Source organism: Dendrobates tinctorius, unplaced genomic scaffold (assembly GCF_039654945.1).
Source record: "Dendrobates tinctorius isolate UK_male_01 unplaced genomic scaffold, ASM3965494v1 ptg000018l, whole genome shotgun sequence".
Taxonomy (NCBI): domain Eukaryota; kingdom Metazoa; phylum Chordata; class Amphibia; order Anura; family Dendrobatidae; genus Dendrobates; species Dendrobates tinctorius.
In genome coordinates, this window is record NW_027361686.1 from 12613110 (window position 1) to 12638950 (window position 25841).

General features: G+C 44.6%; 1 protein-coding gene across 1 annotated transcript in view; it reads right to left on the minus strand.

The window, feature by feature from the left end:
- LOC141082546 (NXPE family member 1-like) overlaps positions 1-25841 on the minus strand; it is a 357108-nt gene that overhangs the window by 185728 nt on the left and 145539 nt on the right. The window contains exon 3 of the mRNA XM_073566467.1: positions 6463-6524. Coding sequence (XP_073422568.1) covers positions 6463-6524 — 62 coding nt within the window. The remainder of the gene's footprint in view (positions 1-6462; positions 6525-25841) is intronic.

Sequence of the window (25841 nt, forward strand, 5' to 3'; positions counted from 1 at the left end):
GAAAGACTGGGAGTCTCTCATCTGAGGACTCCGACAGTGTCTCAGCTGACTATACTCCAAACACAAGCCCTGAAAGGCAGAAGCCTAGGAGGGATAACGGAGGTCCATTTCCTTCGTTTGAGGTTCCTCCTCCATCCATTAACCTGGGGGAATACAAGGGGTCCAACAAACAAGCCACTGAAGGATTCATGGCGGATCTCTTCCAGTCCTTCAGTGATGCCCTAAAAATAGGGTTTGAGACTCAGGCCAAGGCCCTACAGGAAACTTGCAGAAATCTTAGCCAAAAGGTTGAGAAATATGAGGTAAAGATGGTACAGGCGGAGAGGGATATAGTTTACCTCTCAAAGGAGAATTCACTCCTCAAAAAGGAGGTTATTTCCCTTAAAAACAAATTGACGGATCTGGAAGACCGAAGCAGGAGAAATAACTTAAAGATACGAGGTATCCCTGAGTCGGTCTCCCAGGCAGATCTCTCTGATTACACCAAAAATCTGTTTAAAAAATTATCGCCAAAACTGACAGAATTAGAAGTCAATATCGATCGTATACACCGCCTCCCACGTCTCAAAGGGGTCCCACAGGAAAAGCCCAGGGACACTATCCTCAGGGTCCATTTCTTTGAAACCAAGGAGAAGGTTTTAAAATCTTTGCGAGAGAGAGGTTCACCCCCTGAGCCTTATAAGGATCTTAAGATTTTCCAAGACTTTTCCAAAGAGACTATGGACGCAAGAAGCTCCTTCAGAGATCTGACCTCTAAACTTAGGGAACTTAGAGTGTCATATAGATGGGGTTTCCCTACCAAGCTTTTAGTCTGGTATAAAGATAAACACTACCCCATCTATACTCCTCACGAGGGTCAGAGGTTTCTTAAATTCCTGATGGATGAGCCATCCTTTAGAGATAGGGATTAGGATTGACCTTTGTCTTATGTTTGAATTTATTAGGGGGTCACTATTATTTCCTTTTCCTGAACATGAATATTAGTACCCGTAATTACAGTTTATCGTTGTGGGAACTTGCCACTTAATTTTTTTCTCGTTTTTCCCCCGATCAAAGGTGAGACACCAACCAGTTTGGAGTCCTCCAGGAGAACTCTCAAGTTCGTAATTTTTTTTTTTTTCTGTATTTCATTGTTTTATTTGTTTCCCTTTCCTGTTTTGATATTGCATTCTAATGATGAAAATTTTATCGTACAATGTTAGGGGGCTCAACAGTCCGAATAAGAGGTATGCGGTATGGAAGGAGATCAACCAAACCCGGGCAGAATTGGTATGCCTTCAGGAGGTTAAACTGGCTTCCGATCGACACCCGGTCTTCCAGCACAAGAACTTCCCACACATGTACAAGTCACTTTCCACAAAGAAAAAGGCTGGGGTCATCACATTGGTAGGTGGCACCGTTCCTTTTCAGCTCATCAAAGAGATACCAGACTCCTTGGGCAGGTTTCATATACTCATATGTTTACTCCATGAAAAGCCATGCACAATAGTGAATGTATACGCACCCAACAAGGGACACATTCGCTTCTTGAACAAGCTTATCAAAAAAATTGACAAAGTTAAAACAGGCGAACTCATCTTATTGGGCGACTTTAATATTGTCCCAGATAGCAGCATTGATTCATCCTCTTTAGTTCGCCACAAGGTCCCAGCTTTAAAAGACTGGTTAATTCAAAATGAGCTTTATGATGCTTTCCGCTGCTTGAATACATTGTCACGTGAGTATTCCCACTTTTCAGATGTACATAAGACAGCATCCAGGATAGATCTTCTACTTACTAACATATTCACTCTGTCCAAAATTAAGGACATTCGCTTCATGCAGAAGTCCATCTCGGATCATACCCCGGTTCTCATTGACTTCCTTGTGGGTCCTCCCCGACAAACCATTCCGCTGGAAGCTTAACTCAGCTTTACTATATATACCAGATTACAAACAAGAGATAGAAAACGCTCTCTTAAACTACTTCAAGGAAAACGTATCTGGTGAAGTAGATCAGTTCACGGTCTGGAACGCCCATAAAGCGGTCCTGAGGGGGTGTCTTATGCAAATTCTTTCTAAACATAAGAAGAGAAATAGGGAAAATATTTCAAACCTACAGGCCCAAATTAACGATCTAGAGAAAAAACAAACAAACTTTAAAGTTCCTTCCCAGACCGTCCAGGCTGAGATTTTGAGACTTAGACAGAGTTTGAGATCTGAAATCTACCAGGAATATGATGCAGCCATCAAAGCATCTAGGTACAAATCATATGCGTCTCTTAACAAGCCTACCAGGTTTATGATGAGGAAATTAAAAAGAGAAAGAATTAAAAGGAGAATAAATAAGATAGTATCTCCCTCGGGTGACCCCAAAACTCACCCTAGGGACATTGTCAACTCGTTTGCAGAATTCTTTAAAAATCTCTATAACCTGTGTGATACAAATGGGATATGCATGAGTGAGAGACTGGTATAGATAGGCATCCAGTCAATAAGGTAGTGATTGCAGTACATTGAAACATCCATTTGGATACTATGGATTGTGACCGGAATCTGAACTTTTCCTACCATGAGGAGAGCACACACTCAGGAATGTGAAAAGCAACCACCTGCTCAGGCATTGTTGTGGGAGTTGGAAGGGAGGAATGTGAGAACCAAACCAACTGAGATAAAGGAGGAATGTGAAAAAGAAACAAGTTACTGCGCATGTCAGTGCGTGATCATTCCAATTAATATTATAAAAAGTACTGACCTCCTCAGCGGGTGGGGACTTTCCAGACGATTCAAGTGGACGCACTTAGTCTGTGATGCTGACCGAGGAAAACCCCTTCCCGCTGATCGAGGTCCCCCGATGCGAAGGGTGATGCTACAATAACTCGGTAATTATTATTGATGCTGAAATCTTTCATGTCATAACTGTCATTTTTTTAAAATCTTGAGACTATTCATGTGCTATGTAAAACAAAATGATTGCTTGCTGAAATAAAAGATTGTCAATAATCTTTGCCTGGTTGGGATGCCAGTGAGCGCTACGTAAGTTAAGGTAAATAACCTAATTTGGGAGAAAATTTAGCAAGACAACCTGAAAGATGACCCCCAAACACCGGTGGTTAACTCGAATTTTGTAGATTCTTTTCTACAGAGTATTGATCTACCAAGAGTCGATGAGCTGGACTTGAGTTATGTCAATAGCCCCTTTACAGAGAGAGAAATTGCTGACGTAATCAAGAAACTGCAGTCCCAAAAATCACCAGGGCCGGATGGCTTCTCTGGAGACTACTATAAATCCTTTTCAAAAGTTCTGGCTCCACAGCTGGCTTCCGTCTTTGATCTGGCGTCCTCTCGGGGTTCCTTCCCAAAGGAGATGTTAGAGGCAACAATTATCATGATTCCAAAGGAGGAGGGGACCCCGAGAGGATACAGAACTATAGGCCAATATCGCTCATAAATAGCGATATTAAAATCTACTCAAAGATCATTGCAAACCGATTAAAAAACATCCTTCCACGTCTGTTGGTGGATGATCAAATAGGCTTTACAGAGGGCCGCCAGGCCTCAGACGGAACTAGAAGGGTGTTGAATCTGATAAATTTAGCGACCAACCTGAGAACCCAAACTGCTTTTCTGGCACTGGACGCCGAGAAGGCGTTTGATAGGCTAAATTGGTTTTACTTAAAAGCAACTCTCGCTAGATTTGGCTTTGATGAGAAGTTTCTATCAACAGTCTTCGCCTTGTACTCGGGTCCGAGTGCCAGGATTTATGCAAACAATTTCCTCTCCGACCCGTTTGACATTACCAATGGCACGAGACAGGGGTGCCCCCTGTCCCCCCTTCTATTTGTGCTTGCCATAGAGCCCCTAGCCGAAAAAATAAGAATAAACAATGATATTAAAGGCTTTGAACTGCCATCACGAAATTTTAAAATTGGATTATTCGCAGATGATCTATTCCTCACGCTACTGGATCCTGCAAACTCCATTAAAGCCCTTTCAGTTGAACTAGAAAAATTCTCTAGAGCATCTTATTTTAAGATAAACCCAAACAAATCAAAATTTATAACTCTAAACATGAAACAATCTGAAATTAGCGAAATAAAGGCCCAAACCCAGTTCATTTGGGAGGAGGAAGAGATTGTCTATCTAGGGATTAGAATAGCAGGATCAATCCAAGCCACAGTTAGGGCCAATTTAGACAGCATTATAAAGACTATTACAGGCGATCTATCCTTTTTGGCTCAGCTAGAGACTTCCACCTTTGGGAAGATTCTGGCAGTCAAAACTTTTATCCTTCCCAAAATGTTATACATATTTAGGACTTTACCAGTTAGCTTTCCGCGCCAAACCATTGATAGAGCTCAAGAGCTCATCCGACTATTTATTTGGAAAGGTAAAAAAGCAAGAATATCTGCAGACTTGATGTACAAAAATAAAAAACATGGGGGTGCAGGACTGCCCAACATATACGCTTATTATCAGGCCTCGCTCATTAAACAGAGCTGGCACTGGTTTACTGAAAACATGACGCATCCAGCTTGGTATGGCTTGGAGAGAGATGCTAGTGATAGAGGTTCCATTCAAAAACTTTTCTTTCACTTCCTTCTGCAAAAGCCCAGTGCAAACTCATCTCATCCTATATTCCGGCCGATAATCTCAGCCTGGAGGGATCTCATTAAGCCGACTAAAAATATCAAAAAAGCAGAGCAAATCTTAAAGTTGCCTCTATCTTCATTGGCACTGATGGATGATCTCCCGATACCGGAGGTTTGGGGGAAAACTGGAATTAAAAGGGTGGGGGATGTTTTTAGTGGAGTGGAGTAACTGAAATTCGGTGAGATCAGGGTTAAATATAATTTACCGTCATCTGAGCTAGTCTTTTACACTATGTTGAAAGACAGAATTTGGAAATTAATAAAAGGGAAGACTTTGAATTATGAAATGCTATCTTCACTACTGTGCAACCTTAAAAATAAAAACCTCTGGAGTCTGCGTAATTTGTATAGATCTGTTGTCAAAGACCTAACGAGCCACAAAAACATATATATGAAGAGATGGGAGTCCGATTTTGGTGCTGATATCCGTCTCGAGAACTGGAACGAGGCCATTAAAAACACTTACAATTCCAACATATCAATGGGTCTTCATGAGAGTTATTTTAAATTGTTAAATAGATGGTACTATACCCCGACGAGGTTATCGCATTTTAACACAGAGCTATCTTCCTTGTGCTGGAGAGATTGTGGACACCAAGGGAACCTCTACCATATTTTCTGGGGTTGTTCAAAAATCAAAAACCTCTGGCTTCAAGTCACACAGCACATTAACCTCATTGCTAAGGACTTCATAATTACACCCGAAAGAGCACTTCTTTCTTTAGACATGGAACAATTTGATGATTCGGTAAGACACATTATCATACACATCTTCTTAGTGACCAAGACCATGTTAGCACAATGGTGGAAGAAAGCAGAGGTTCCCAAGTTTTCAGACATACTTGACAAGATAGGCCAACACAGCGATTTAGAAAGCAGATTTGCGATCAACAACAATCACATTCACAAATACTCAAAAAAATGGAAGACCTGGAACAACAAATTTCATATCAACTAGACTTAACAAGAGGCACTATATTTTGAAGTTTAAACCTGGGCGCTTTAGTACTGGGAGCTGTATGTCCTTCCAAGAATGTTACCCCATAATAAGGATTGTCGATTTTTTTTTTTTCTTTTATGTTGTTATTCGATATATGTTATTCTATGCCTGTTTGTGGGTTCTCTAGTTTTTACATTTTTTTTCCGTACCTGTACAAGGTTGTTTATTCCCCACTCCCTTCCCTCCCTTCCTACCTTCCTTTCCCTACCCTGTTTATTTCCAAAAAACCAATAAAATTATTTGAAAACAAAAACTATGCAGATCACACCAGACACTGACAGTTTTCTCCATCAGGACCTAACTGTGCATCTTTAATCCAAGGGAATGGCAGCATTTGAAGTAGATCTCTGGTGGGAAATGCAGGTCACTGAAATAAGAGTGACCTGTAAATCAGTGATAAAAGATAGGCAATGGTAAGGGAATAGGGACGAGAGGCTGCAGAGCTGTAAGTGCAGCGCCCACCCATTGCACTTGGGCTCATTTGCATAATAATTTAAGAATATGTTTCTCTAAAACATAAACCAAGATTTCTAAGATAAAAGGCAAGTATTTGATCAACATTACATAGATTTCATTTGTTTAGGATATAAACACCTGTAGACAGTTTACCTTAAAACTCTCCAGAGAGTCCGATAAATGAAAAGTCTGCAGCACTCAACATGTAAAAAAAATGTGCGCTGTTTTTTCACCAACCTTATTTGTGAATAACCTCGTTCTGAAAATCTATGTTGTCTCAGACGACCAATGTGATCTTCTCAGATATACACGTATGAATGATAAATCAGAAGCCCATTTTGACCCTCTTCCCTTTTTGAATAAGGCTATACTTACTGTTGCAAAGAACTGCTTCAATTGGCTGAAAAGTTACCGGAATTTCCACTCTGACATTTGACCTAGGAAAGAAAAAAAATCTATTTTAATCTAGCATATATTTTGGCAACAACTTCTTAAACTTCTGTATTAAACTAGATATATTTCTGTAGTCTCTTGGCGCTGTTCTCTAATCCATAAATCAGATCCGAAGTCAGATTTGAGCAGTTTTTGTGAATGACCATTGCAGTAGACATGAAACAAAGAGAAAAAATGATTGAAGACCGGGAGAAAATTATTTTTTTCCCATAGGATATAAACAGTGTTTCTTATTTTGTCTTTATTATTGATATGTTAAATTGAAACATTTTAAATATTAATATTTAAAATAAACTTTGCAAATAGATTTTCTTAAAAAATATCCTACTGTATTGTGACCTAAGCACGCCTACATTTCCTCATAAAGGTTGACCCAAAATAGAATTTGTTTATCAATTGCTTCATTTGAGTTAAACTTTCTATTGGCTTGTTCAGACATGCAAACTGTTCAGTATTGCAGCACGCACTCTCTAACCCATGGGAATGTACCTAGATTATAAATATTTAATGTTCCAGAGAGAAACAATGAATGAATGGCACTAGGGGAGTGGATACACTTGTATGAAAGGTCAGATCCGTATATTGACCTGGACCCGTTGAAGTGCTTGCTTTGCAAAACGGCCGTCGTCCATCTTCCTTTCCCCGCAGTCCGTTACACACATGCTGTTCCTGTGGACCTTGTTTTAACGTTATAATGGTATAATAAAGGACTCCGTTTTTTTACTGCATCTGGGTGAGTGCCTCTCTTTTTTATACAGTAAATATTTAAGTTGTTGATTCTAATAAGTCACTACATACCGTATTTTTTGGACTATAAGACGCACCCTAAATTTTCAGAAGTAAAATACGGAAAAAAATTAACGTGTCAAATAGGGGTCCATCTTACAGTCCGAATTCAGCTTACCGGTGGTGATCGGCAGCGCTAGTGGAGTGTGGTCACAGGGGCTGTTCGGTAGTCCAGCGATATGACTCCCAGACTGGTGTGGCAGGTTTGGCGATGCTCGTGGTGCAGGGGCTCTGCCAACATTTTCTGAAACTCATGAGCCCCCGCACATCCATTGCTGTGATACGTTGAACACCGGGAAATTCCATCTCAGGCTGGTGTGGCAGGTTCCCGTACCACAGAGCACCAACAGCATTATGTGAAAGTCGGGAGCCCACCACACATCCATTACTGCAATAGGGTGGCCTCCAGAAAAATGGTCACTGGGGATGGCGAATGCTCAGATTGAGATCACAGCAACGAGATCTTGGGTGCCGAGATCTTGTCTCCAGAGATCTCAGGACAAGATCTCTTTGCTGAGATCTCAATCTGAGCTTGCGCCACCCCCAACGGCCATTTTCCCAGAGGCCACTGCATTGCAGTAATGGATGTGGGGGGGGCTCCAGGAAAGCGGCCACCGAGGGCAGCGAATGCTCAGATCAGATTGAGATCTTGGCAACGAGAGCTAATCCCAAGATCTTGGGTGCTGAGATTTTTTCTCCCGAGATCTCGGGACAAGATCTCGTTGCCAAGATCTCAATCTAAGCATGCGCTGCCCCTGGCGGCCATTTACCGGAGGACACCGCATTGCAGTAATGGATATGCGGGGGCTCCGGGCTTTCACAAAATGCTGGCGGAGCCCCCCCACACCACAAAGCACCGCCGAACCTGACGCACCAGCCTGAGAAAGTAGTGTGATTATCGCCCTGCAGCGTCGGACCGCAGAATCGCCCAACTCCTGCTGCCGCCACCCTACTTGCAAGTATATTCCGACTATAAGACGCACCCCGATTTTCCCCAAAAAATTTTTGGGAAAAAATTGCATCTTCTAGTACAAAAAATACGGTAAATGTCAGAACACATACATAAATTTAGAGATATTGGTAGTTAGTTAAAAAAATAATAATTTTCCATTTTCACATAAAGATATTTAGAAGTTCCTCAAAGTGTTATTAAAAAAACAATATTTCTACATAAAATAATGCATCATATAGCTACACAAATGGAAAAGAAATTCTAAGGACTGGACTAATGAAGAAAAATCAATGTGAAATTTGTCTAATTAGAGCAAAAAATACACCAGACACAAAGACAAGCGACTATGCCAGAATTCTGATGTAAAACTTTAAGAGAAGTTGCAAAATTTGGGGACAATGTGGTGTTGTTCAAAGGTTAAGACTTTTGGCATTTCCACGTCTGTTTCAGCAAGCTGCACCAAAACAGGCAGAGCTGGTGATGGGTGGATGTATGATGCCCCAGTTGTCTAATTCATGATTATGCTATGGCATTCCTTCTGCCATGAATCTTGCAATAGACAAGGTAAACCACATACTCCAAACAAATTATTCTGGATCCAGATAAAGATATACCCTAATAGGAACAATTATGAAAAAGCAGGCAATATAGATACAATCCACATACAATATAAAGAGAGTATGTAATCCTACAAGCAGTGAGTACTTCACATACAACACACAAATTCAATGTAAACCTACAAGGAATGAACACATTAATGGGGATGAGCGAGCACTAAAATGCTTGGATGCTTGTTACTCGTAACAAGCAAGTTGTACTGCTCGGGTGCTCGACTCGAGTAACGAGCATAATGGAAGTCAAAGGGAAACTTGGGTATTTTTCTGACAGACCCTCCCAGTATGTCGGGGGGGGCAAGAAAATCACTGAAATGGATGGAAACAGCACTCAAATGGAATGGGAACAGCATGGGGAACATGCCCAGATGCATTTATGACTCACAGGTCGGTGCTGGGAATAATGTTGTCACAGCATTAGGCTACTATTACGGACTGACAATTATATATACCAAACCGAAGATAAAAAAGGAATGTACAGGAAAAAATATTTGGAAACATTCATTCTTGTATAATCACTTGTACATATGGCAAAATTAAAAAGAGAGAAAAACCGCCTCCTCCACCGCTTAGGCACTGTTCACACATACTGTTTTTACACCTTTTAAAGGTGAAAAATGCTGCAAAAACGCTGAGAGAATTGACATGCTCCTCTCGCACCGCCTTGTGGGATGCAGGGTCTAGTACCTCGGAGGGTGGTTCAGTCACGGTGGCTCCGATGGCTCTAACAATCCCTAGGTTAAGTGGCAATTAATAAAGGGGGGAGTTGATGAATATATGAGTCTGAGAGTTATGTTGATGCCCGCAAGATATGAGGCCGCAAACGAAAGAAGCATACAAAAGGGGTCCCGTGCAAACTTGAAAGATGAATTTTACTGAATACTTGCAACAATTCTTATGTTTTTCCATATAACAGTCTTGGGTAGCAGATACTATTTTCCTTACGCATGGTGTCAGTCAAAGCCTTTTCTCGGTCCCGGCCTTGGGAGGATGGCAGTAACATTTCATTTGATTAACTGTGCTGCGTGAAGGGGGAGGATTAGCTGACCTTAATCAGAACGGAGTATCCGTAAAATCTGCAGCTCTGCAGCTCCTTCGCTTGTCTCAGCACTCTGTTGCTGTAAACGTGAGGCACTCCAAAAAAGGTGCTATTTGTACTACCCACTTGTCCTAGATGAGGAGTCTCAATTTCCTACCTCCTCTCACCACCAAAACCGCACGTAACACGACCTTTTCAGTCTCCCTCACACCTCCAGCTGCCACTTATTTTCAAATCAGATAAACAAGTTGCAATACCAAACTAAGGCAGAAGAGGGTAGCTTAGTACTACAAGTTGTAATACCAAAACAAGGCAGGAGAGGGCAGCATAATAAATAATTTACCTCCTCCCAAGGCAACACGGGAAACAGGTGTCACAAATGCAATTATGTAAAGGATAGAGAAAACACTTACCATATTATTATTATTTATTGTTATAGCGCCATTTATTCCATGGCGCTTTACATGTAAGGAGGGATATACATAATAAAAACAAGTACAATAATGGTAAACAATACAAGTCATAACAGGTACAGGAGGAGAGAGGACCCTGCCCGCGAAGGCTCACATTCTACAAGGGATGGGTGAGAATCCAGTAGGCGAGGGTAGAGCTGGTTAAGCAGCGGTTTGGTCGATCGGTGGTTACTGCAGGTTATAGGCTTGTCGGAAGAGGTGGGTCTTCAGGCTCTTTTTGAAGGTTTCTATGGTAGGTGAGAGTCTGATAAGTTGTGGTAGAGAGTTCCAGAGTAGGGGTGTTGCGTGAGAGAAATCTTGTATGTGATTGTGGGAAGAGGAGATAAGAGGGGAGTAGAGAAGGAGATCTTGTGAGGATCGGAGGTTGCGTGCAGGAAAGTACTGGGAGACAAGTTCACAGATGTATGGAGGAGCCTGGTTGTGGATGGCTTTGTATGTCATGGTTAGGGTTTTGTACTGGAGTCTCTGGGCAATGGGGAGCCAGTGAAGGGATTGACAGAGGGGAGAAGCTGGGGAATAGTGGGGGGACAGGTGGATTAGTTGGGCAGCAGAGTTTAGAATAGATTGGAGGGGTGCGAGAGTGTTTGAGGGGAGGCCACAGAGCAGGAGGTTGCAGTAGTCAAGGCGAGAGATGATGAGGGCATGGACTAGGGTTTTTGCAGATTTTTGGTTGAGGAATGAACGGATTCGTGAAATATTTTTGAGTTGAAGTCGGCAGGAAGTGGAAAGGGCTTGGATATGTGGTTTGAAGGAGAGATCAGCGTCAAGGATTACCCCGAGGCAGCGAGCTTGTGGGACTGGGGAGAGTGGGCAGCCATTTACTGTAATGGATAGGTTCGTTGGGGGGGTCATGTGAGATGGGGGAAAGATGATGAATTCTGTTTTGTCCATGTTAAGTTTCAGAAATCTAGCGGAGAAGAAGGATGAAATAGTGGGCAGACATTGAGGGATTCTAGTTAGTAGGGAGGTGATATCTGGTCCAGAGATGTAGATCTGTGTGTCAGCAGCATAGAGATGATACTGAAAGCCATGAGATTCTATGAGCTATCCCAGGCCAAAGGTGTAAATGGAGAAGAGCAGGGGTCCTAGGATTGAACCTTGTGGGACTCCGACAGATAGGGGGCAAGGTGAGGAGGTGGTGTGTGAGTGGGAGATGCTGAATGTCCGGTCTGTTAGGTATGATGAGATCCAGGATAGGGCCAAGTCTGTGATGCCAAGGGATGAGAGGGTCTGTAATAATAGGGAATGGTCCACTGTGTCAAAGGCAGCCGACAGGTCCAGGAGGAGGAGGACAGAGTAGTGTCGCTTGCTCTTGGCAGTTAAGAGGTCATTGGTGACCTTAGTAAGGGCAGTTTCAGTGGAGTGGTGTGACCAGAAGCCAGATTGTAAGCGGTCGAAGAACCATATGACATATAACATGCATTAGTAATGGTTTTTCTGGTCACTACATATACCCCCTGGTTTAAACAGAGCCATCCCCGGCATTTGCCACCATATATATTTTATAAAATAATACAGGTCAATGTCTAGTTTGAACCAAAGTGCTTTTATAGTCAAAATTCCCAAACAGCGGGGTGTGACACCAGCGTCTAAACCTCTACGATATGGGGTGTAGACTAGTAACTGAGCAACATGTGAGTTGCAGTGGGGCGCTAAGTGAGGGCAGAACCCAATGTGTATAGCAAATCTGTGGGGTTCATACAATACTTTCCCCCATAGGTCACATCGGGACTCCGAGATAGAGTTCCGTCAAGAGGTTTATTGGCAGACATGTAAATATATCGGTGGAAACCCGAATGACTGCAAAATATGTACTGAGGTATATGTTGAGGTACCAGAAATAGAGTAATATTCTCCCTGTACAAACTTGGGACACTAAATTATCATGAAAATATCTTAACATTCGATAAACATGCATTTTAGTGCAACAATAAACTTTATAACTCAAACTTTGGTTTCATTGTAATAGGAAGACTTAGCATTTCTTCATAACTCAAAATAAATAACAAAACTATTTCTCCAGAGGTAGAATATCTTGTTCTTGTAGCAAATCTTCCTGCTTATAGACGTAAGTAACAGTCTTAAAATAATGCGTAAAATGTGTAAGTGCTTTTGGTCTCCGGGTGCAGGATCCGGGCACACAGTCCATCAATGTGGCTGCACCGTTTTTTTTTTTAAGCATGAAGTAGTCCCAGTGTTTCAAAAAGGAGGGTCATAAAATGTGTTAGAACAAACAAAAATTAACTAAAAATTCTCTAACAAACTGAGGAAAAGTCACAGTAATGTCTATGTGCTTAACAGGGGAAGAATGTAGTCTTTTCTAGAAGAAAACAGTGGGAAAAACGTGCAGTTCATTCTACATGTTTTAGTCCAGATATCTAGCTGGTAACTGACCTTTGTTGATTCTTTGAGAGCGTCGAACCAGAGTGAATTCCTCCATAGAGTCAGGATATATCTTTGCAGGGTCAGTTCTGAGGTTGGTTGTTCTTGCAAGGGGCAACTCTTCATTAGGAGTCGTCTGTCTTTGTCCACAGGTAGGCATCACAGAAACAAAACACCAAGATAATAGGTCATTGATATTGAATACTGGAAAAGATGAACTGTGGGTATCTTTTGGACTCCGGAAAAGGTTCACACTCAAATAACTCATCCACAGTTGTTGAATCAGGATGGAGGTATTCTGACTTACAGAGTTTTAGTCGATTCCTGAGAACAACCTTGGGTTGTTGAGTCTCTCGCTGGATACAATAAATGTCATTCCCCAGGTAAGGGATATCTTGGATGGTGTAAGGCTGTCTCTCCCATTGTGTATCAAGCTTTCCTGTCCAATGATTGTTTCGCAACCAGATCTTATCACCTATACTCAAAGGTGTAGCTTTTGCTTGTTTATCAAAATCAAGTTATTGTCTTTTGCGAGCTTCTTCCATATGGGTATCCAAAATGTCTTGGGCTTCCACTAGGCATCTTTGATGATCGCTCACCCACTCAGTAGCAGGCAGAGGATTAATTTCATCGGAGACAGTCACTCCTAAAGCAAGGTCAGCGGATAGTTTACCTTGGCGTCCAAACATCAGATAATATGGGGTGTACTCGTAGAACATTGCGGGGTATTATTATACACATAGATGAGTTCTGGGAGTAGCGTTGGCCAGTCAGCCTTTCTGTGAGCTGGAATAGCTCTTAGCAAGTTCAGGATGGTTTGATTCATCTTCTCACAAAGCCCATTGCACTGCGGGTGGTATGCCGTAGTCCTGAGCTTCTGACAGTTGTTGTACTTGCACAATTCTTGGAAGAGTTGTGATTCAAAGGCGGGACCTCAATTGGTCAAAATCTTCTCTGGGCATCCATAAGGTAGCCAGAAGGCTTTCCAGAGGATAGCAGCGTTAGTCTGGGCAGTTAAATCCTTCACAGGGACAGCAACTACAAATTTGGTGAAGTGATCGATGATGGTTAAGACATAGCTATGGCCTGTCCTGCTGGGCTCTATCTTCAGATGATCAATGGCTTCCATTTGTTATGGACGTCGACTCACAATGAGATGCAGTTGTGGTTTATCATCAGCTTTCACAGTTTTCCTACTCACAGACGTGTGACATTCCTGGCACCATTTTTCAATGTCTCTTCTCATGCCAATCCAATAGAATCATCTACGGACTGTGGCTTCTGTCTTTCGCACTCTAAAGTAACCAGACTGATCATGATAGGTGGTGAGAACCATTTCTACATCTCTCCTTGGGATCACAATTTGATGGAGACGACTTCCTGTGATGGGATCCAAGCTACTGCGATACAGCAACCCTTTCTTCACAAAGAACCGCTTTTGCTGTCTCCACAGACGAATCAATTCAGGGTCAGCATCGCCTCTACAAATTCTCCCGGGAGGTTTCCCCGTGATTAGGAATTCTGAAATTTCTGCAATAACACTACTTTCAGGCTGTACTTGTATCCATCTACTTTCCTCTAGCGGAGAGTCTGAACTAGCTTCCTGGGATTGGGAGGCGGAAGTCTCCTGCCAAAGGGCACTGGCCACATTTTGTTGAGCAAGTCGGGCATAAAAGTTTGGCATCTCCACTTCCTCCCAGTGATCTTCATCTGGCAGGGGATCTGAAGAGGTTGGTAATCGGGACAGGGAATCGGCATTTTCATTGGATTTCCTAGCACGATACTTGATGATAAAATCGTAGTTAGCTAGTCTTGAGGCCCATCTCTGCTCTAAAGCTCCCAATCTAACTGTGCTCAAATGAACAAGAGGATTGTTGTCGGTTTAGGCGATAAATGGAGAGGCAGCTAGATAGTCCTTGAATTGTTCCGTAATGGCCCACACGAGAGCAAGAAACTCTAGCTTAAAAGAACTGTAAATTTGATCATTCCGTTCTGCTCCTTTAATAGATCTGCTAGCAAAAGCGATTGCTGGCTCTTTTCCATCTTGCTTCTATCTTAGGACTGCTCCTAACCCCTTTAGACTGGCGTCGGTGTAAAGACAGAAAGGCTTGCTGTAATCCGGGTAAGCCAGAATAGGTGGAGTGGTAAGCTTTTTCTTGAGATACTGGAAGGCAACTTCCTGCTCTTCTATTCAATGACTGATAATAGATCTTTTTCCTTCCTTTTTTGGGTGACCACGTAAAAGTTCTTGCAATGGTGCAGCGATTTGGGCATAGTTACAGTAGGTATAAAGCGTCTATAGTAGCCCGTAAATCCTAAAAAACTCTGGACTTCCATCAAGGTAGTAGGTGTGGGCCAATCTGTGACCACAGCATTCTTGTCCGGATCAGGTCTCACTCCTTCAGCTCTCACAACATGCCCTAGATAGCGTACTTGGGTCTGCAGTAAGTGACACTTCGAAGGTTTGACTTTGAGGCCGTGTTTGATGAGAATCTGGAAAACTTCTGCCAGGTGCTGTAAGTGATCCTCTAAAGATATTGAGTAGACTATGACATCGTCTAGATAAAGTAAAACAGTCTCAAAGTTTTTGTGGCCCAAACAACGTTACATTAGCCTTTGAAAAGTTCCTGAGGCATTGCAGAGTCCGAAAGGCATGTCACTGAATTCAAAGAGGCCCATTGAGGAGGTGAACGCCATTTTTTCACGATCTTCCTCTGACATAGGCACTTGCCAATACCCACTTGTTAAATCTAAGGTGGAGAAATATGCAGAAGACCCCAGAGCTGTTAGTGACTCTTCGATGCGCAGTAATGGATATGCGTCTTTATGGGTAAGGCTGTTTATCTTGCAGTAGTCCACGCAGAATCGGATACTGCCATCTTTTTCCTTCACCAAAACTAAAGGTGCAGCCCAAGGGCTGTGACTTTCGCGAATTACTCCAGCATCTTTCATTTCTTGCATCTTTTTTTGACAGGCTGATACATGGCCGGTGGAATGGGTTGGTACCGCTCTTTAATGGGAGGATGAGAGCCAGTGGGGATGGTATGCTGTATCTCCCGTGCTTTACCATAATCCATAGCATGTTTTCTAAACGCTTGATGGAAGTCTCGACAAAGCTTCAGTACTTCTTCGATTTGTGTAGATGGGGTGGTTACCTCTCCTACATGTATGTCAGACCCCCACAGGGCTTCTGAAGCTACACTGTCCCCCTCTACTACTTGAGTCACCTGTTGGGCTTTGTTTTGAGTTGAACTCACTACATCCTGGTAGGAAATGATGGATAATTGAGCTACAGGATAGTACCTTTTCAATTACACTTCAGTGTCACCTAGGTTTAACAGACGAATTGGTACTTTTCCTGCAGATACCGTAACAAGACTCCTTGCAGTCATAAGCATAGGATGCTATGCCATGGGTAGGGATTCTACTAGGGCATGATAGTTTTGTCCTTGGATCCTGGGTCGAGCACGACACCACAGCATAGTTTCAGTGTTGGGTTGCAAAATGACAGGACATACATCACAGATGCGGGCACAGCAGATCTCACCTCAAGGATTACTGAACTGCTGCTGCGTTGACAACACTTTGATAGTTCTCTGCAAAATTCTTTGCTGTTCTTGTGAAGCAGTGGGTACTGATTTGCGAAGAGCCTCTAACATTTTGCCATAACAGTTGTGCAGGACGTTCATGCCTAGAATTACAGGTGTCTGGCTTTTCTGGGACGTTTCCAACCAGAACTCCCTGTTGTGGAAGTTGGGTTTCTCCTGCACAAATGGTGGGTTCCCAATACCCTGTTATAGGTACAGACTGTCCATTAGTGGCTATGACATCTAACCAATGATCTGGAGGTTGCATAAGTAGGTTAGGGTCCCAATGTCTTTCAAAGGTGTCTTTGGTTATGGTGGTGACCTGGGAACCAGTGTCTAATAGTGCGGTAAATGGAACTCCATTAATGCGAATGGTCACTTTTGGACGAGGTCCAACATATCTGGAGAACCAAGTAACATTTTCGGGACCTACCATCTGTCCTCCAGAGGGGCGGCCCTGTGCCTCGGGGGTTGTTCTTTTAAAAGCCAACATTGACGTTTCAAATGTCCAGCTCGATGACAATATCTGCAGAATGGCCTACTCTGCTTGTCAAAGCGGTCGGTGGATCTTTTCCCAGATGGGGTTTGATATTCCTGGCTAGTGCGTCCAGCAGGGAATTCCATTTGGGTTCGGGGTGTAGATTCTATTTGTGGGCTCTCTAGCTTGTCTATCTTCTTGCAGACCTAGGCTAGTCCGCTAGCTAACTCCGCCATCTGTTTCAGTAATTCTATCATAGCATTAGTATTTGGAGCCTGCGTTTGGGTGGCTTGTGACAGCAGGACGTTACTTCTTGGAAAATTATGCGACGATTGAACTGCTGTATCACTAGCTAAGGTAGATAATTCAAGTTTTTTAGCCACTGGGAGAAATTCTCTCCTTAAAATCCGAATAGCAAGTTCTTTGAATTCCTGGAAGGAGCTATCTGCATGCTGGAGCGCTAATATTTTCAGCTGACTGCGTAGGGTTTCCGTGGCAACCCCTTCAATAAACTGCTCTTTCAGGACTTCATCTGTAACCCTGGTCTCCTGGGGCTCCACATGTATTACAGCCCTCCAAGCTTCTTGTAAGAATAAAGACTATGGTCTCTTAGTGACTCGTTAACGTCTTGTTTTTTTCTGAAAAAACACATTTTTAATTCTGATGCGGAGCGGACCTCAAATATGCTTTCTAACTGCTCCAGGATTGGTTTTCCAGTCCTTTTCTGAACTTTGGGCCAGGACTTGATTTCTCTCAAGGCTGCACTTTGGAGTTGGCCACTCAGTATTTCCACTTTTTGATCTTTGGTTATGGGGTACAGGCGAAACAAAGCAGTCATTTTTTCTCTAAAGTCTCATAATGTGTTGCTTTCCCCAATATAATGTGGCATCCAGGGAGCTCCCAAATAATATGGCATGATGAGAGGCATAAATGCAGTGGAGCCTTTATCAGGAGGGCTGCTGCAAAGATGCTCATTTTCACTTTCGTCTGCCATTTTGAGTGTCACTTTCAGAGTAGTGAGCTCTGTTAACACAGTCTTAGTAAACATTTAGTGTACATACAGGTACAGAAGGTTCATCATATTCGTGGCACCATTTTTAAATTGTCACACCGCCTTGTCGGATGCAGGGCCTAGTTCCTCGGAGGGTGGCTCAGTCACAGTGACTCCGATGGCTCTAACAATCCCTAGGTTAGGTGGCAATTAATAAAGGGGGGGGTTGACGGATATATGAGTCTGAGAGTTATGTTGATGCCCACAAGATATGAGGCTGTTCGGGATCGGCTGACAGAACACCGGGTGTTTGCCACGCAGTCATGCGCATGGCAGTGCAGCAAACATCACTTCTGATCGGCAGTGAAATCATCCCCACGGTCAGAAAGCTGCGGTTCCCATGCTGTCAAAAGACAGCATAAGTGCTCAGCTGTGATCAGAGGTATAAACTTTACCTCCGGTCACTGGTGTCAGCTGATGGGACTTCTGATCCCATCATCCGACACCTGTTACCACAAATTACAGTGAGAGCAGGAGCGGTGGATGGGAGTATTCATTGGCTCCTCCTGCGCTGTAAATAAATAATTTAAAAAGAAAAAGAGTGGCTTCCCCTGTATTTTTGCTAACCAACCAGTAAAAACTCACTGTCAGTTTCAGCAAGGCTAGTTATCAAGAATAGAGGGGTCCCCATGCTGTTTTTTTAATTATTTAAATAAATAATTTAAAAAAAACGCGTGAGGTCCCCCCACTTTTGATAACCAACCTTGCTAAAGCTGACAGCCGGGGGCTGGTATTTTCAGGCTGGTAAGGGGCAATGGATATTGTCCCCCTCAGCCTAAAAATAGCAAACCGCAGCTGCCCAGAAAAGGCACATCTATTAGATGCGCCAATTCTGGTGCTTTGCTTGGCTCTTCCCACTTGTCCTGTAGCGGTGGCAAGTGGGGTTCATATTTGTTAGGTTGATGTCACCTTTGTATGGTCAGGTGACATCAAGCCCACGGCTTAGTAATGGAGAGGTGTTCATATGGGCACAGCCATTATTAAAGAAAGATGTAGTGTAAAGGGTCACCAGGACTGGTTATTCCCCACATTTGTCCTGGTAAACTAATGGTTAATGTTTTACCTTGTAAATAATGTTTTATGCCTGTTTATTGTTGAATGCACACTATTGTTAGGGAAAGTGCGGTGCGGCAAATAGGCCACTAGATGGGGATACTTTAGTGTAAATAGTTAACATAGATGTCCACCCATTTCTTCTGATACAGGTTGGCACCAATGACACGGCAAGGAGGGACCTACCGACAATCTGCAGGGACTTTGAATAGTTGGTGAAGAAAGTAAAGGAACTGGATGCACAGGTAGTTTTTTCTTCTATCCTTCCAGTAGACGGGCATGGCACCAGAAGATGGAGCAGGATCCTTGATGCGACCAACTGGCTAAGATGATATTGCAGACAACAAGGATTCAGATTCCTGGACCACGACGTGAATTACCTGTACGACTGACTCCTTGCCAGAGACGGACTACACCTCAACAAACCAGGGAAACACACATTTGCCAGAAGACTCGCTTCACTTATCAGGAGGGTGTTAAACTAGAAGAGGGGATGGGAAGAAAAATGTTAGACACGAACATGAAGCTAGAAAATTTTCTGATGAAGGATATGAGGTGCGGCAAAGAAGACCCAAGACAATATACTCGGAAGGGAGGTAAGAAAATTTCTAAAACCATCCACAAAAAGGAGATTGGAATGAAACAAAATCCACTAAATTGCATGCTCGCAAACGCCAGAAGCTTGACAAACAAGATGGAAGAACTAGAAGCAGAAATATCTACAGGTGTAACAACCCTGCTGGCATCACTACATGGCCTCCCATCCCCCGCACACCAACTTACTTTCTGCTTCAAGCCATGCTGTGAATTCTGTCTGTTGCCAGCTCTTTGCCTCTGCTCTCCATGTTTCCAGACTGTGTGTATAGGGGGGCGGCGCCTGAACTCTCTGGTTCTTATGCAGTCAGGGTGCACCTGGGTAATCTGTCCCTGACCAATCACCTGGAGCCCTTGACTATTTAGTTTCACCACTCCCACTGAAACTTTGCCTGTGCAATGTCTAAACTCAGTTAGCTCCTTGCTGCTGAGCCAGCCAGGCCCTGTTCTGTATCATGCCTTCTCTGAAGGCTCTTACTGTGTACTCTTGTGTCTTGGTACCTTGCCTAGTATTTCTCTGTCCGCCTGCCAGGAGGCAGAATATCCTGGCCCTTGAGTCTTGGTCCTTGTGTCTTTGTCTATGTCTCTGTCTGAACTCAGTCTTACCTTTGTCTATCAGTCTCCCTTTCTCCTTGTCCGTGGCTCCCTTCCTTGCTGTGTTTTTCCTTGTGTCCTCCCTGTCTGTGCATCTGCACCCTCACAGCTCTGTCTGCACGGCTCCTTAGCCGCTTTGCCTGCTCCGCTCTCCTGCGGCTCTGCCCGCTCCGCACTCCTGCGGCTCTGCCCGCTCCGCTCTCCTGCGGCTCTGCCCGCTCCGCTCTCCTGCGGCTCTGCCCGCTCCGCACTCCTGCGGCTCTGCCCGCTCCGCACTCCTGCGGCTCTGCCCGCTCCGCACTCCTGCGGCTCTGCCCGCTCCGCTCTCCTGCGGCTCTGCCCGCTCCGCACTCCTGCGGCTCTGCCTGCTCCGCACTCCTGCGGCTCTGCCTGCTCCGTACCTCCCGTGTGAACAGGTCTAACCTGTTCCTTCATATTCCACTCCTTCCTGCCTTTACCCATACCTGCAACTCTTGTGTGAACAGGTCCAAACCTGTTCTCTCATACACCACTCCCTCCTGCCTACACCTGCTGTGTGAACAGGTCCAAACCTGTTTTCTCATACACTACTCCCTCCTGCCTACACCTGCTGTGTGAACAGGTCCAAACCTGCTCGCTCATACACCACTCCCTCCTGCCTACACCTGCTGTGTGAACAGGTCCAAACCTGCTCTCTCATACATCACTCCCTCCTGCCTACACCTGCTGTGTGAACAGGTCCCTACCTGCTCCTTCTCATACCACGCCAATCTGTCCTGTGTCTCCAAGCCGTGCCCGCCTGTCCTGTGTCTCCAAGCCGTGCCCGCCTGTCCTGTGTCTCCAAGCCGTGCCCGCCTGTCCTGTGTCTCCAAGCCGTGCCCGCCTGTCCTGTGTCTCCAAGCCGTGCCCGCCTGTCTTGTGTCTCCAAGCCGTGCCCGCCTGTCCTGTGTCTCCAAGCCGTGCCCGTCTGTCCTGTGTCTCCAAGCCGTGCCTGCCTGCCCTTTGTCTCAGCCGCGCCTGTCGTGTCTACCTGCCTGCCTGTCTATAGCCTCTGTCAAAGTGACTTGTCCCCGAGTGGGACCAGCAGCCACAGCCAGACACCACCCTGGAGTGGCACCCGACAGCTATCTGCCGCATAAGCCTGACCTCACCATCAGAGGCTCCAGTGAAGACCGAGGTAGCTGTCGTAGTCAAGCCCCTTCCAGGGTAGTCTGGTTTGTGGCACAGTGGGGCCACGACCCCCCAGCTCGCGCCATTCAGCCAAGGCGCGAGCGTGACAACAGGTAACTATGAATTAGTGGGAATAACCGAGACATAGTTAGATGAAAGCTATGACTGGGCAGTTAACTTACAGGGTTACAGTCTGTTTAGAAAGGATTGTAAAAATTGAAGACGAGGAGGGTTTTGTCTTTATGTAAAGTCTTGTCTAAAGTCCACTTTAAGGGAAGATATTAGCAAAGTGAATGAGGATGTCTTGTCCATATGGGTCTAATTACATGGAGAGAAAAACAGTAACAAAATTCTCATTGAGGTCTGTTACAAACCCCCAAATATAACAGAAATCATAGAAAGTCTACTAATAAGGAGGAGAGATGAAGCTGCAACCCATAATGAGGTCCTTGTTATAGGGAATTTAACTACCGTATATACTCGAGTATAAGTCGATCCGAGTATAAGTCGACCCCCCTAATTTTGCCACAAAAAACTGGGAGAACTTATTGACTCGAGTATAAGTCTAGGGTGGGAAATGCTCCATAGATTATTCCCCCATATGCTGCCCCCATAAGAAGCTCCTTAGATTATGCCCCCCATATGCTGCCCCCATAAGAAGCTCCTTAGATTATGCCCCCCATATGCTGCCCCCATAAGAAGCTCCTTAGATTATGCCCTCCATATGCTGCCCCCATAAGAAGCTCCTTAGATTATGCCCCCCATATGCTGCCCCCATATGCTGCCCCCATGCTGCTGCTGCATGTAAAAATAAAAAAAATGACATACTCACCTCTCCGTCGCTGGGTGTCAGATTCTCACCTGTCCTGCGTCCATGGCTGCTCCCCGCTATCTGCAACGTCATCAGTCAGTGACGTTCAGACTGCAGGGGGCGCGGCGCACACTAACCACGTCACCGCGCCCTCTGCTGTCTGAAGTCACTGACCGATGACAGACACAGACAGCAGCAAGCAGCCATGGACACAGGACAGGTGAGTATCGCTATACTTACCCGCCCTGACGCTGTGTCTTGAGCCCCCAGCTTCTCCGCGCTCTCTCTTCCTGCCTTCAGCGGTCACGTGGTGCCGCTCATTAAAACTCATGAATATGCGCATATTCATGAGTTTTAATGAGCGGCACCATGTGACCGCTGAAGGCAGGAAGAGAGAGCACGGGGAGAAGCTGGGGGCTCAAGAGACAGCGTCAGGACGGGTAAGTATGACCTGACACCCCCGCTCCCCCTCCCCCTCCGACCCCCCGGTGTATATGACTCGAATATAAGACGAGAGGGGGACTTTCAGCCCAATTTTTTGGGCTGAAAATCTCGACTTATATTCGAGTATATACGGTACCCAGAAACTAACAGGGAAACAGATACCTGCAAAACCCATAAAGGCAATAAGTTTCTGATAATAACCAAGAAAAAATATCTTTCACAATTGGTGCAGAATCCAACCAGAGGAGCAGCACTTTTAGACCTAATACTATCTAATACACCTGACAGAATAACAAATCTGCAGGTCGTTGGACATCTAGGAAATAACGACCACAATGTTATACAGTTTCACTTGTCTTTCGCTAGGGGGACTTGTCAGGGAGTCATGATGTACTATTCCGTTCATGGGTTTTAATTCCCAGGTCACATGGATGGAATAGTACTTCCAATGGCAGAAAGGGGTTAAAAGAGGTCTGGGTACACATGATAAGAGCGATAGTGTCAGGGCTGCTGCAATGCAGATAGGTGCACGCTCCACTAGATGGCAGTAGAGTGGATGCAGAACTGCACCCAAACAGAGCAGGCTTGCGATGCAGCAGCCAGGCTACCACAGGTGGCAGCAGATTAGGCAAACAGGCCGAGTCAAGCAACACACAGCAGAGCAGTACAAATAATAAACAAACTCAGGGTCAGAGGCAAGCCGAGAAGGTCAGTAGTGGTCAGGAGCGGATAAGACAAAAGACAGAAGCAGGTCAGGATACAAGCCAAGTCAGAACCGGGAGGTCAATAAACTAAAGGGAAACACTGAGTCAAAACAGGAATGGGGGAAAACATAGACACGGGTTCAGACAGCAAACACAGGAGGACAAATCAGAGCAATCAGAGTCAGCTATAGCAGCCCTAGGCAAAACTATGTCCGACATAGTCTGCTGGAAGCAGCAGCGATAAATCGAAAACCTGAACCCAGACTGAGGCAGAAAAAGGTTAACCCCTTCATAACCAGACTAGGAAAAAGGGAAAACAGGAATCCAACCCCGGTCTGGATCACGACAGTACAAACCTCTCAAGGGGAGGTCACTGGACCCCCAGGTTTCCCAGGATACCCTGCATGAAACGCCCAAACCAATCGATCAGCATGAACTGATCGCACCGGGACTCAGGACCAAATACTGCAGGGAATTGTGGACCACAATCCGTTCCACCTCATACTCCATCTGCCCATCCACAGAAACTGGAGGTGGAGGGGATGGAGACCCAGCAAAGGAAGGAACAAATTACTTCAGGAGAGACTTATGGAACACATTGGGGAACCGCAGTGACGGAATTAGATGTAGGCGAACTCAATAACCTCATAAGGATCTATAAACCTGGGACCCAGCTTAGTGGAAGGAACTTTCAGCCGAATGTTCTTGGTAGACAACCACACGTTATCTCCCACCAGGAACATAGGTCCTGTAGATGTTCCTCTGGACCTCCCTCCATACCTCCCTCAGCCGCAGAATGACCGAATTAACCCCAGGACACTCCAATTCCATCCTGGAAAACTCACCAAAATGGGGATGAAAGCCATAATGTATAGAGAAAGGAGAGGTGCCCATGGACTGATTAACATGATTATTAAAGGCCAACTAAGCCACTGGTAACACCAATCATCCTGCTGGGATGTGGCAAGGCACCGCAAAATTTGTTCCAGAGACTGTTTGGTCCTCTCCATCTGACCATTGGCTTCGGGATGATAGGCCAAGGAGAAGGCCAAAATAATACCTAACCTTTTAAAAAGCATTCCAGAATTTGGACACAAATTGTGCCCCCTATCTGAAACCACATTCAAAGGCACACCATGCAATCGCACAACGAGCTCAACAAACAACCTAGAAAGAGTTTCTGCATTAGGCAGTCCTGCCAAAGGTACAAAATGAATCTGTTTACTGAATCTATCCTCCACCACCCAGACCACAGTTTTGCCATTGGAAGGAGGGAAATCAGTGATAAAGTCCATGGACAAATGAGTCTAAGGTCTATCCGGAATTGGCAATGGCACCAATTCCCGGCCAGCCAGTTATGGGAGTTCTTAGCATGGACACAAGTATCACAAGCAGACACAAACACAGCAACATCAGAGGCCATAGAGGACCACCAAAAAAGCCTAGTAATAGCTTTTCGAGTGGCCGAGATCCCAGGATACCGACTAAGAGCAGAATCGTGAAACTCCTGGAGCACCCTCAACTGGTACTGAACCGGGACAAAGATCTTGTAGTCAGGCAATGACGGAGGAGCAAGAGACTGCGCCTCACGAAACTCCTGCTCCAATTCTGAGGACACAACCACCCCGTGCTGAAGAATGGAGGAAGAAGGTGTGGGAGGTGATATCGGATCCAAGCTGCAAGATAAGGGATCAGCCTTGACATTCTTGGAACCAGGCTGAGAGGTGATAGAAAATATAAAGCGTGAAAAAAAAGCGACCACCTCACTTTTCTGGGAGTCAAACGTTTGGTCGACTCAATATAAGACAGATTCTTGTGGTCCATAATTGCCGTGACTCGATGAACAATGAGAAATTTTTTGAGAAGAAGGCACAGGGCCTCAGGTTAGTCAAAGCGACTGGTCCTTGGAACAACACCGCCCCCACCCCAACCTCCGATGCATCCACCTCAATGATGAATTGTTTAGACGGATCAGGCTGGACCAAAACAGGGTCAGACATAAAGCATTTCTTTAATAAAGTAAACACCTCCACAGCAGGAGCTGACCAGTTTTTGATATTAGCCCCCTTATTAGTCAGATCAGTGAGGGGCTTGACCACCTGTGAAAACCCATTAATTAATTTCTTATAATAGTTTGCAAACCCTAGAAAACGTTGAAGACCCTTTAAGTCTCTGGGTTGCACCCAATTTACAATGGCCCGTACCTTCCCAGGGTCCATATGAAACCCTTTGTCAGACAGAATGAACCTCAGAAAAAGACAACTCTTGGACAAATATACACTTTTCAGGTTTTGCAAAAAGCGAATTCCCCGTTACCTCTGGAGAACCACACGTAGATGATCCATGTGAACCTGTTTGTTAGATGAGAACAAGAGGATATCATCCACATACACCATCATAAAGTGCCCAATAAAATCAGAAAAAACATGGTTAATGAAATTTTGAAAATCAGCTGGCGCATTGGTGAGACCAAAAGGCAAAACCAAATTCTCAAATAACCCTTCAGAAGTGAGAAATGCTGTTTTTCACTCATCCCCCTCCCGAATACAAATAAAATTACATGCCCCCTCCCTGAGGTCCAATTTAGAAA